This window comes from Protobothrops mucrosquamatus, unplaced genomic scaffold, assembly GCF_001527695.2.
Source record: "Protobothrops mucrosquamatus isolate PMUCROS unplaced genomic scaffold, P.Mucros_1.0 scaffold791, whole genome shotgun sequence".
Lineage (NCBI taxonomy): Eukaryota > Metazoa > Chordata > Lepidosauria > Squamata > Viperidae > Protobothrops > Protobothrops mucrosquamatus.
In genome coordinates, this window is record NW_015387058.1 from 435,203 (window position 1) to 448,776 (window position 13,574).

At 38.9% G+C, this 13,574-nt stretch overlaps 1 protein-coding gene across 1 annotated transcript in view; it reads left to right on the top strand.

The window, feature by feature from the left end:
- Positions 1–13,574, top strand: part of LOC107289970 (rap1 GTPase-activating protein 1-like) — a 48,619-nt gene that overhangs the window by 31,157 nt on the left and 3,888 nt on the right. Inside the window, exons 15-20 of the mRNA XM_029284653.1 lie at positions 1,032–1,166; positions 5,518–5,679; positions 8,133–8,236; positions 11,658–11,774; positions 12,167–12,293; positions 12,391–12,493. Of these exons, the coding sequence (XP_029140486.1) occupies positions 1,032–1,166; positions 5,518–5,679; positions 8,133–8,236; positions 11,658–11,774; positions 12,167–12,293; positions 12,391–12,493 (748 nt within the window). The remainder of the gene's footprint in view (positions 1–1,031; positions 1,167–5,517; positions 5,680–8,132; positions 8,237–11,657; positions 11,775–12,166; positions 12,294–12,390; positions 12,494–13,574) is intronic.

Below are 13,574 nucleotides of genomic sequence, written 5' to 3' on the forward strand. Positions count from 1 at the left end.
TCACAAAACTTCAGCAAATCTAAAATGAAAAATAGATGTTCTTATTTTCATTTTTAAGAAATTCACCCAAAATCTGATGCCTTCTGATTTGCCCATTTTTGGCCCTATTAGTTATGGGCCTAAAATCCAGCTGGTTAATAATATGGTAACCTTCTTTAAGGAATGTTCAGAATAACTTTAAAAAGGGGGGAAGTGGATGGCTGTATTTATATGATGTTTTTGGCAGATGCAATCTGACTCTTATTTGGAACCTTGGTGAAACCATCCAGAAAAAAAAGCTTTTGAATAACATATTATTTCTGCTGACTCTATGGTATACAAAAGTGTCGTGTAAAAGGAGAGTAAAAACAACAACAAAAATCGAAGGAAAGCCTGAACTTACTGGCAACAAGAATAAATTATTTTTACCTTAAAGCTAGTAATTATTTTCATCATTCATTTTCTGGCAAATTTCAACATTCTATAGCATCACCACAGAAACATTCCTTTCTCAAAGGATCTCTTGCTGAATCTCTGAGAAGGGATCTAGATTAAGGCTTTTGATATTAATGATAGTTTTCAGGCAGGCATTTATGAAATAGTTCCTCAGGCAGGGTGGGCAGTCTTTTTGAACTGGAATTTGGAATTTTGAAAGCATACCTGGATGTTCTCTCAAAATGACTGCCCAGATTTCCTTTTAAGTATAACCTATGTCTATCTGCCAACTTCCTATTTATTCTTCCTTTTTAGTAGTAGGATTAGGCAGGCAGAATATCCTCATAAGCTTATTTGCCCCTTCTAGTGTTGGCCCTTTTTAAATGAAAAGCACAGTTAGTATACGTTTAAGTAAATAAATAGGAGACTTTCGAACTGAACACAACATCATACAGGACAACACAGGAGGATGTAAGCTCAGGACAGTGACTCAACAGATTATGTAACCCATCCAGACATGAAATGGCCTTCTGTTCCTTTTTTCAACATGCACTCCCACAGTTTGACTTGAAATCTTTGACAACATGCTTCTTTTTGTTTCTCTCTTTCTGGAGCAGGAGCGTACCCGCAGTGCACTTTTGGAGAGCCTTTATGAAGAACTTCAGATTCGTAGCCGCAGCATGATGGGCCTGGCCTCGGGGGACGAGGACAAAATAGAGAATGGGGGTGGTGGCTTCTTTGAGAATTTCAAGGTGAGAGATGGCGTAAATACTGAATTTCTTAATACCCTTCCATATTTACTAACTTGATGCTGCTCTGGGTAGTACAGTTATAATATTTCACATGTTTCTAAGAGTTTATGCCCTGACCATATTTATTCATTTATTTCAATTTATATGGTCACCCGTCTCAACTTCATGACTCTAGGCAGCTAGTAATAATTAAAATGGCATATAAACATAAAACAATAAAGAAACAACAGCAAACACATAATCTGTTACATACACACACCCAAGGTAAAAAAAAGCTACAACACAAATCCTCACAGGTATTGCTTGGACTGAGACCTACATTCAGTTCCCCAAGCCCAGTGACAAAACTATGTCTTTAAAGCCATGCAAAAGGCCCATAGAGTCAGGGGCAATTTAATCTTGGGGAAAGGATGTTCCAAGCAAAAGTTGTCAGAATAGAGAAGGTTCCCTTGCCCCATCAGATGGTACTCCCTAATAAACAGAAAGTCTTTATCGGCACCTTGAACTGCACTCAGAAGTACTGGCAACCAACACGACTGACATGAACAGAGCCTCTCACTCCAAGAATGGACACAGTTGGTGCACAATATAAAGTTGTGCAAAGGCACACTTGGTCACTTACCTCAAACTTTAAAATACTGCAATAGATAGGCCTGTAACCATATGCTCATATTATGTTTGGGGGGGGGGAGAGGATTCCAAAGCTGAAAAGGAAACCACAGAATTTCTCACCTCAGAGCTGTTAGGTGCCAGGCTAGCTATCAGTCTATTCATTTTTCTTGGAATATAAGGCCATGGAAAATCCCCACTTCATGCTTTGAGCACATATTGTAATATCTGTAATATAACTCCCACCTGGCATATTGTAATATCTGTAATATAACTCCCACCTGGCATCCCACCTGGCATTCTATGTATCTGAATCTGTACATTAGCTGGAATTGAAAGTGTATTTGATCCTTATGTGGAAGGGAAAGTCTATTTGATCATTTATACTTAAAATATAACACATTTTACATTCTAGGGGAAATTTGTTAAACTTTATTTAACTTGGAACTGCCCATCTCCCTCACAGATGGAGTCTGGACAATGTACAATAAATTATTTAAACATAGAAACAATATATAAATTCTCAAAAAAGTTTTCTCTTTGTTCAGTTTATGTAGTCTTGCCTCCCCCACTATCAATACAGTGGAGGAGAATGGGAATGAGAAACTGGAGAATATGTTGGAAATATGGAGGCCTAATCATAATGATGCTGTTCCTAAAAATGCTGAAATATGTGTTGTGATATCACAGCATAAGAACTGCCCTCTCATGCTAGCATCCCGGTATTGTATGAAAATATATAAGGGGGAGAGCTGGTGTCATGGTCCATGTTTCCTCACCTCTGCTTGCCCTCCCACACCCATGCCTGTGTTTGAAATAAGCAAAATGTCAGGTGGCTTAATTGTGTTTCACAGGGTATTCCTTTCCACAGCTATGTAGCAATAGCCAGGATCAATTATATATTGTATATTTGAGTGAAATGACTAGACTAGACTAGAAAAGGGAATCCAACTCTAGTCTAGAGTTTTGTAGTGGGTACAAAAAGGCATACTCGTTAGTATTTCATGTGTGAATCAGATCAAGGGTTTGAAGGATCTCAGCATACAAATCACAAAAAAAATATTATATTGGATTTTTTTTTTGCTCTTTGGTATATGCCATCACAAAGAAAATTGTTTTGCATTTTAGACTGAGAACATACTGTTCTTTTTTTTACTTGGCATAGAATCTGCTTCTGTACTGGTGCTACAGGCCTGGAAAGTTTTGTTTATTTACTTAGCTAGTTAGCTTTCTTTAGTCACCAGAGGAAGAGAACAAAGCTTTCTTTCCAGTGCTACCATATATGCTACATAATTCTTTATTCAAAGAGATAATGTAATATTTATGGTTGTGGAAATATATTGCCAAAAAAGTGCAATTGTGGCTATTTTCCATTTTTCTGTATCTGCACAGAATAGTAAGACCTGTGTGTACCTTCCCTCAACAGAGCTGCTTTGACACATCTGTAGAGAGTTTTGAAAAGACTTTAGCATAATAGTTTTGTGTTCGCATCCTGCAATTCTTATGCAGGAATGTATTACAGTAGTATATCTGGTGTAAAGTGATAAAAATCTGGCCACAACGAGACATTTCCCTAAGAAAGTAGGATACCTTTCTATGGCAAATCTTTCTATAGAATCCCCCCTGCTTCCAGTCATGAGGTAGGGGAAAAAAAACTAAAGGAGTTACTCTACAATTATTCCAATTCAGACTGCAGACTGGGTTGGTGGCAGGTTAAAAAGGAAATTCCACCAACTTTAATGGGCAATACTACAGGCTATGTGTTTAGGACTGTAGCTTTACATTTTTAATGGTCATACTCTTTGTGCATATTCAGGTATTAGAGACCCCTACTTGATCATCCTCAGAAAACTCCCAAGTCTTTGCTTTCTTTGTTAGAAAGCCTTAATATGAAATCCATGTAAAATAGATATATACAGGTGATGTATAGGTAGTCCTTGACTTACAACAGTTCCTTTAGTGACTGTTCAAAGTTGCAGCAGCACTTAAAAAAGTGACTTATGACCATTTTTCACACTTACTACTACTGCAGTATCCCCATGCTCACATGACCAAAATTCAGATGCTTGGCAGCTGACTCATATTTATGACAATTGCAGTGTCCCAGGGTCATGTGATTACCTTTTGTGACCTTCTGACAAACAAAGTCAGTGGGGAACCAAGATTCACTTAACTACCGCATTACTAGCTGAACAACTGCAGTGATTCACTTAATAACTGTGGCAAGAAAGGTTGTAAAATGGGGCAAAATTGTATAGATGTGATCTCAGAATAGTACATAGTTTGGACATTCCCCAGGATGTGCTAGTTTGTATTGGGAAGCTTGCAATTTCTAGTTGACTTCCTGAAAACATTTTAAGGAAAGGTTGAATTATAGTCATATAACGTGGGATTTCTGATTCTTTAACTTGTTTTGTGCCTGAGCAGTACACAGATATAAAACATGTCACCTGGACTTGGGTTAGAACAGGGGTAGTCAACCTTGGCTCTTTTATGACTCGTGGACTTCAATTCCCAGAATTCCTGAGCCAGCTTTGCTGGCTCAGGAATTCTGGGAGTTGAAGTCCACGAGTCATAAAAGAGCCAAGGTTGACTACCCCTGGGTTAGAGGAAGGAATGTGGGAGGGCAGGAAAGGCTCAAAGTCAAAATAGGTCATGGTTTCAACAGAGGAAAATATTTGTAGCTCAGGGTTGAAATGAGGGGTCCTGAGCTGGGTTGTTTTCTTGCAGATGTTCCATTAGTCAAACTAGATAATATCTTCAATACTAACACTGTCAATATTGCAAAAATTGAATGAAATGAAAGATGTTTCAATATAGGCTGAAAGCAGTGTTGCCTGGTATGATATAATTTTTGTGGAAGAGCAGTGGAATAGCTGAAAGAAATACATTTCCTACAGAAGTAAAAAGTGAAAGATAAGAGATGTGGTTATGTGTAAAACTGTTCCCAACACAATGGAAGCCAGTACCCCTTTTATTCTTTTATGCCATTAAGAGAAAATCATGAGTATCTTGATTTATAATGCAATATACCATCATTTTACTTTATTAAATTAATAATTATTTTTTCAGTAACTGGAGTGGAAGTAGTATCATAGAAAAGATAATTTAATTTTTATTGATGACATTTTCAGATAAGAACCTTCAGGATAAATATTACCTTCAGGATAAATATTAAATTTGACATGAAAGTTGTTAAATGTCAGGGTGAGTATTCAGAGCATCAGAAGGAGTAATTGATGCTTACATTCAGGAATTCAGGATATGTGGCTCCTCTGCTTTTCATTATACAGTGCTGCTTGTTCCAAAGTCCGAGCTGACCAGCCTGGATAGAACTATCCATTAAAAGCTAGAAAATGAATTCATATTTCTTTTGAGGTTACATCTTACTTTCAGTACTATAATGTAGATTTGGTATCCCAGCTTATATCTTCAAGGTTCATATAATAGAAGAAAGAGTTAAGCTAGAGAATCATGATTGTATCTGGTCAGTATCACTTAGAGGAAAGCAAGAAAGTTCTTAATGAAGACTGTAGCCTTGGAGAGTTTGGGCAGATTCTGTCCACTTGGATATTGGAAAAAAAACTTTCTTTGCCTGAGATCCAGTACTGAGAGGAAGTCCAGGGTTAGTTTTTTTTGCCTCCCAGTTCTTATCCACCAGCATTTCTGCTACTCTCTGTGCTTTCCTTGTGTGTGTATGTCAATGTCTCTGTGTCTGTTTCCCTGTTGCCCTTCTCTCCAGCGGGTGATCCGAGGCCGTAGCCAGAGCCTGGACACTATGGGGATAGCCATGAGGAAACAGCAGCAGCAGCAGCAGCCCCCAGCAACTCTACCCAGCCGCCCAGCTACTGCAGGCCTTGCCCTCAACCCAAGTATCGCCGAGGGCCCCAAGGCTATTGCTGCGGTAAGGTTTTGTGGGATAGGGGCTGGGCAGGCTAATTAGCATGCTTTCAGCCCTCTTCTTCCCCATTTTTCTCTAAACCTGCTGCTTGTCAGCGCTCATTGCTGGTAGCTGTAATTCCGTAAAAATACCTAAGATGTCTATATGGATTTGTTTTCATGTCTCTGTGTTCATTTGTCAGTCATAGTCCTCTGTCTTTGGAACCCGACTCACTCCATTAATGTGAAAAGTGGTATAGTGGAAGAACTTGACAATAGGGAGATAATCTAAGGTAAAAGTCAACAAAGGTTGAACTGTCACAAATACACCAGATATTTTAAAGGCTAAAAAAATAACAAGCTTTTATTCTAACACCAAAAGACATCAGATTGTTTCCTACCAGCCTCAGATGCCAGTAGCTTTAGAGGAGGGCTTTGGGAAAAGATCTTGGTGCAAGAAAGATGATCGTTGAGAGAAATTCAACCAAGGCCCAAAATGGGCAACGATGTATAAGAAAAGCACTGGAACTTTGAAACTGTAAATGGCTTCGTACATGATAGTAGGTTGTCATATATATTTTCTGGAAGACTGATGGTTGTCAGAATATCGAACATTCTGGAAAAAAAATTAAAAGTGTCCCTTGAGGCTTCAGTAACAAAGCTTAATTAGTAAGCAACAATATGTTTAAATGAAGGAGCTTGAAAATCCCACATGACCAAGCTAAGTGATTTCTTGTAGATAATTTCTTGTGTGAAACCAGATAGAACTCTTGGGGATTATTTCATGTTAATGTCCTTAGTCTAAACTGTGACTTCATGGCACTTCCGTGTAAAACCAATTCTATCAAAACATTATGTTTTCAATTCTCCATCCAATTCAACTAAAGACTTTTCCCCGATGCTGAACTGAAGTGTTTTCCACCCATTAACAGTAATCCATGCAAGCATGAAATTTACTATCCTTGTCACCCATCCCAATTTTTGTTGCGTAGTCCCTCTTTCCTCTCATTGCCAGCCAATTTCATTGTGTTTTTGACTGGCCATGTTGCGGAGGCATTCCAGGAATTAAGGAGATTGCAGGGCATGTTTATGTCAGGTTAGGTGCAAGTTGGGAAGGACCCAAGTAAAAGAATGCCATGATATTTAAATTCTTAAAAAATGAAATAGAATAGTATTTCCCCTGCTCTCTGTTTTGGCAGTTTTCTGAACCTTTAATTTTACATGCTCTTATTAAGGATAATTTAATAGGGGATATAGCAAATAAAGCCTGTTTCATGATTATTTGACAGCCTCAAATGAAGGAAATAGGAGCAACTAGGATAAGGTTGTTTGAGGTAGTTTTCATCAGGCATTAAACTTGCTGATGTGCACTGAACTAGTTCAGGTTGAATTCTAAGCATGCAAGTGAACATTTCTGGTTTAACAGGCATGGAAAGCATGTGGAGAAAGCCTCCTATAGACAAGCTGGGCAATTAGGATGGAGTTGTCACTATTGTTTGAAAATACGTGGATTATTAGTTAGTCTGACTTGGCCACAGATATGCTTGGGAGATTTTGGCTGGGATCTACTGTCTTCAAATCATATGTTCTTCCATTCAACCATGGCTCAGTCCACTGTTAATGAAGAACAAGCCTTTCTCCCAACACCGAACTTGCAGATCTGGATCAGGGTACGCATGTGAAGCTGCGGTTTACAATTAATTCTGGGTATTGGAATCACTCGTCTCAGGGGATTACAGTTTTAATTTGTAGCCTGAAGATGACATTGAGATCCATAGTTACAAATCCATGTCAAGATGCTAATTACTTCCTTTCTCTGACCACAGCTGTAGATTTCTAGGTCCCAAACTACTTGTTGGAAGGAAAGCCAGGAGAAGAAAGCTCCATTTGGAGAAATTATGTGCACAGAAAATAAATGCTAGAATGACATGTAGATACTGACATTCTGTTCAAGATGTGTGTTGCTTGTTATCAGTGATATAACAAAAAGATTATTTTGAAGGAGGAGGGAAGTTCTGGATATTCAGGAAGGGAATGACACTAGACCATCATTTTTAATGGTAGTTGAGACTTACTTTAAACTCAAACTGTGGTTCTGTATACTTTCCCCTCTATTTTCCTTTCTCCTTCAATCTATATTGTCTCTCCTGCCTTGGTGCCAGTATCACTCTATATATCTAAAGTATTTCTCACTGTTGTCTCTGCAGTTACTAGTTTATTGCTTTTAGTGTATTGCTTTTTCTTTTCTTACTCTACATTTTTCTCTATTGAATTAGCTTATCTAGCTTTCTAAGTTTGACAGCGCCACGTCATATATACTGTCTGGCATGCTGCACAGATTGATTTGTTAGCATTAAATGTATAGGCAGGATCTGGAAATCTAGTTCTCCATCTTTTGCTCCTGTTCCAACTCGTGCTTTTCTATTTCTTTCCTCCTCCTTCCTCTTTTTTTCCTTTCTATCATTTCCTCTCCACTAGTCCTTTGCCCTGCCTGGGAGAAGCCCATCACGCAATCGAGGCAGCCGCTTCAGTGGGAGACGTAGTAGTGCCATTGGCATTGAGAACATCCAAGAGGAAAAGAGGTATGGACCACGGGAAGAATGGCAAGACTAGACATAGAGCAGGGGGAGAAAACAGTGTTTGGTGCAAGAGTTAATCCAACTTTGTACCCTCAAGGTCTAGTGCAGGGGTAGGCAACCTTGGCTCTTTTATGACTCATGGGCTGGCTCAGGAATTCTGGGAGTTGAAGTCCATGAGTCATAAAAGAGCCAAGGTTGCCTACCCCTGTGGAACTGCATCTGCCAGAATTCCTAGCTATCATGGCATTTAACCAATATGTAAGAGAGGTGCAGTCTATATATATCTGGAGGGCACTAATTTTGAAATATGGGGTTAGTATGTCTATATGTAACTTTTTGGCACGAGAGGTCTTTAGTGCACTTAAAAGGTAATTTTCTTTGTCACGGAGTAGCAATTTCAGCTGTAACTTTTAATCTACTGTTGTGACTCATGGGCTCTGATTTATTCCAAGAGCACTTCTGTCCAAAGCTACTAGCTAATCAAAACCAATTGGAGTGTTCCTCTTTGTTTATCATGCAGCCTGTTGACTCCATTTTCTCCATCTGTGTATCAGTTGTTTTGTTTCTGATGTGTCATCCTGGAATCTATCAGGATAACTTTCCTAACAGTTCTGTGATTTCTGTGATAAGCACCTTAATGTTTTCATGGGACAATTTCATAGCAGTTAATTTCTTGAACAATTGAAAACTCAAGTTCTGAACTGGGCATAGAACATAATTTTTGGTTGCAGAATCTAGCTTAAGTAGATTAAGAGAACACTAGGTTGAGAAGAGAATCTCCATAGAGAGATGAGAAGGATTCAAGGGAAAAGAAGCAGAGAGGAAGGAACAAATATCATGGTTGACATGAGGTTTTAAAAAAAAGAAAGACTCAGGAATTCTGGGAGTTGAAGTCCATGAGTCATAAAAGAGCCGAGGTTGCCTACCCCTGGTCTAGATAGACAGATATAGGTACAAACCAGTAATTTTTGAAGAGCTGAACAATGACATATTCTTAGTGTATTCTTTCCGTTGTATGGCATATTAACAATTAATCTTGTATCTGTAAATAATGATGACCCTGATCCATACAGGATGCTTACTCTTTTCTAACTAATTTACCTGCTTCTCCTTGTCTGATTACCAGATGAACATGGTCTGTAATAGTAATTATTTTGGAACAGTACTGTTAATTACTCTGAGAAGCTCCTCACCAACCTTTCAGCTTGTTACAGTATACAAATAATTTACAGAAGCAGTGCCACTATTACCATACCCTTCAGCCCCTCAGAATAAAAAAAAATAAGACCTAAAATCCCTTTCTTTCTATCCTGAAAATGGAATAAAAGCACAAGAAAGAAAAACTTAATAAAAGGAGTGATATTCAGTCATAAAAGCAACACAGACGTTTTTGCAAAAGCATGCTAAAGTATTGCAAATGTAATTATATTGAAAATGTCATGCTATTGCAATTTGGTGTTAAAGTTTACATACAAGTTCTACTTTAGTGATATTATTGGTCAAGTTTTTAAACTGAGGAAGGATGATTAAATGTTTCCTCTTCCTCCAAGGAAGAGACAGAGGACAGCAGGCTGTGGCTGAGCAGAGACTTTGTGGTTCACTTCCACACTTTCCTTGCCTCCGCCTCGTCAATAGCCATGGTGCCATTGGTAGGCGCACAATGGTTTTGGGGGAATGAAGTTAATCCAGTTTCCTGCTAGGCTAATCTAGGATCAAGTCCAAAAACTGCTCAAAATGGATAAGGAGGAGGACCCAAAGTAGAACTAGTTCCTGCAGTGCTAGCAGATGTGGCAAGAATGATATACTTTTTTGCAAAGTGAAAGAAACGTCAGCTAATGTTAGGTTTGATGGGAGATCCAAACAACATTTCTGGAGAATGTCTTCTTGCTTTAGTGCAAAATTCAGGGAACTTGTTTTCTTCTTACAAAGAAAGTTAGGAACTCTGACTGAAGGAAAGGGGCTAGTTTCCCTTGCCATATTTGGTTTAAATTAAATTTAGCATGTGTTGCAGCTGCTTTACTTTTAATCAATATGAAAAGGCAACATTGCAGCCTGTCTCCTGAGATGGGAATACTGTCTCCACAGTCTTTCTTATCAAAGAGATAATTAGCTTACCCACAAAACAACTGCTGAAGAGTTCCAACAACATAGGAATAAAGACCAAAGCAGAGTCCTGCTCGATCAGACCTTTAGTAATCTGTTTCTCATTGCTAACCACCTGCAGAAGGAAGCCCACCTCTCGAGCAACTGACTTTCAGAGGCTGTAACACTGCCCTCAAGGCTAATAGCCATTGGTCCCCCATGACTTCCATGAATGGGTCCAACTATTTTGTTTTTTTACCAGGCAAGCTGGTAGCCAGCATCACATCTCACGCTAGCAAACTTCAAACTTGAATTATGCATTGTGTAAATCAATTGATCAATTGCAGTCCAAACAAATGCAATATGGGCAAGGCCCTATGAATATTTTTCTTTAAACTAAAACTGGGCTGGGACATAACTGCCATGAATCCTTGGTCATCTGAGACATAAAAAACAGTGAAGCTGTCAGCCATAACAACATTTTTCAGCCCAACTCTAGGGACATATGTTTTACAATGAACTGGGAAAGTGATTGTAATGAAGACGTTTTCAAACACTTTGAAAAAGAATAAAACAAGAGCTTTTGTGCTCTGGTGGACACAATCAGAATTTTATCATACTAGAAGTGCTTTTGCAAAATGGTAGCTGGGAGGCTTATTCATTCACTCGATAGTTGCTATGGAAATTTAACCCCTTTCAAAGGACTAATTTATCAGAGTATTACTTCCCACTTGCCTTAACCACCACTACCACCGTGAAGCCAGGTGCTCCCTATAAGCTCTGCTTATCTTTGTCCTTTTCCCATGTGAATGCAGTGGTGGGATTCAGCCAGTTTGCACCACTTTGGCAGAACCGGTAGCTATTTTTTTTGTTGCCCAGGCTCAGAATGGACTTCCGGAAGCAGCATCCACACAGAGAACCGGTTGTTCACATATTTGAATCCCACCACTGGGCAAATGGATCCATTTCTGAACAAACACTGAATTGCAAAAGCCTTTCATTTACTTGAGAAACCATACTGGGGCCAGAGACACTTTTGGAAGTAAAAAAAAAGGTGCAAGAGATTAATACTTTGTTTTACAGCTAGCCAATATTCCACTGCAGCCATAAGAGATTAATGAATCTGACAAATTCCAAGAGGGATGTTATAGAGTAGCTAGTGTTTTGTGTTTCACATTGTGGAGGTCCCAAGATTATGAAAAGTAGTTGGATTTCTGGGAAAGGGGCAACCTTTATTCTGAAGATTAGAACTTCTGGACATCCATAAAATTAGTCATGAATCTCATAGACCTCATAAAAGGGCTCTTTTCTCTGTAATAAACAGTTATTCTTTTCTCTCTAGCAAAGATGTGGCTGAAAGGATACAGAAGGTATTGGAGAGTCCTGGACCCTTCTTTGATCTCAAGTCAGATGGTTCCTCGAGTCCTAGTTCACCAGAATTCCCTAACAGGAAGAGCAAGTGAGTTGAATTTGAAAGATATATGGGCAGGCGGGATGATTTAAAATTATTTCCACAGAATAAAAAAATATTGCACCTGCCAGTGTTATTAGGGAAGACACCTTTCTTTAATCTACTAGAGCAGGGGTGTCAAACTGCCGACCCGTGGGCCGGTTGCATCATACAGAGGCCACGCCCATCCCAGCTCTGGCAATGCGAAAAAAGTTGGGATACGTTGCAACACGTCATGTGACGCGGCGAGTTTGACACCTGTGTACTAGAGGATTAGGAAGCAGTAATTCAGATTGCTATGCTACATAGGCTGACTTTTGTCAGAAGGGAAGATTAATCTTTAGGATGGACAAATGACTCTTGAAGGTTGTGATTCTTTGGAGCTTGTGTTCCTTCAGCAGAGGTCTCTCCAATCAGACATCAGGATATTGTGTGATGCAGCCCCTGTCCCGTTCTTCATCTAATGTGAGCAGCTGTTGTAGTGGAGTGAGAGAGAATGAAACATCAGAGGAGGAGGAGAACGAAGCGGTCAGTGTGGGATCTTTTATTACACCCTTTCATAGAAGCAATCTTCCAGATACAGACTAAGTGACCTCTAAAACCCTTTCCCATTTTTCTTGTGCAGGAGTTAATGTGTTCTCTTGAAGGTCCCCAGAAGCAGGATGCCCTGGTTCAGAATGCATGGTTAGATGACAATGTCTGTACACCCAGTAGTACCAGCTCACCAGGTAAACACTGAAATGGGTTCATTTCTAGGACAGGTCTGCTAGGCAGAGTAGATTCCTTTTATATCGTTGGTGTTGTTACAAAACTGTAACTGGCCTATGTTGTCCCACACAGCAGTGGTAGTGAATCATCTGGATTAGAAGGAGTTTTCTGTGTTTGTGGTCCTCAAGGAGTGAAATGCAATCAAAACTCACACATAAGAAGAAAGCACAGATGTTTGGGGGAGCATAACATTTATTTAGAAAAAGACTACTCCTCCACCCACCCTAAAAACAGCACCATGAAGGACTGAAGGTCCACGGAAGGTTGATCAATTGGAAGGGGAGGCATAATGAATAAAGTTCTATACCTGATGATTATGTTTTCTATATAGGCTTCCCTTTCAGAGTAAATGGCAGATGAGAAAATGGAAGAAATGCACAGCATTAACCCCCCCCCCCAATCTAAGTTCTGATATCCTCCTCCTTTTTCAAAACAGAGAAACAACACACATTTATGACAGGATTTGTCTATTGCTCATTTGGCCTAAAGAATGTTCTGTAACAGCAAGCATTGTAAATTACTAATGCATTATTAGAAATATGTACAATGGTACCTCGGTACTCACCATTAATTAGTACCAAAAATGATGAGTATCAAATGAATGTTTCCCATAAGGAATAATCTAGTGAGTCACAAGACAGCCGACACCAACAAGTTCTAGCTTGTGTGTTGAGTACCAAACAAATGATGAGTACCGGGACAAAATTTGTGTGTCAAAATGCGTTGAGTATCAAATTTGATGAGTTACAAAGCTACCAAAGTACCACTGTAATTGAAGTATTACAATTTCTTTTTTTTCTTTTTTTTCAATATAAAATTTTTATTATTTTCCAAAAAAAACCCAACATCACAAGTATTACACAATATTATATTATATCCCACCCCCCCGGACTTCCCAAACCAAGTCCCAGGCTAATATTCAAATATAGGTAAACAAATATTAATATCTCTAACTCCACAAACTCTATTTATAAACAATCCATCTCCTCCACATTAATAAAAAAATTATACATTTAAGTAATTCAAATACACCAAAGTCTA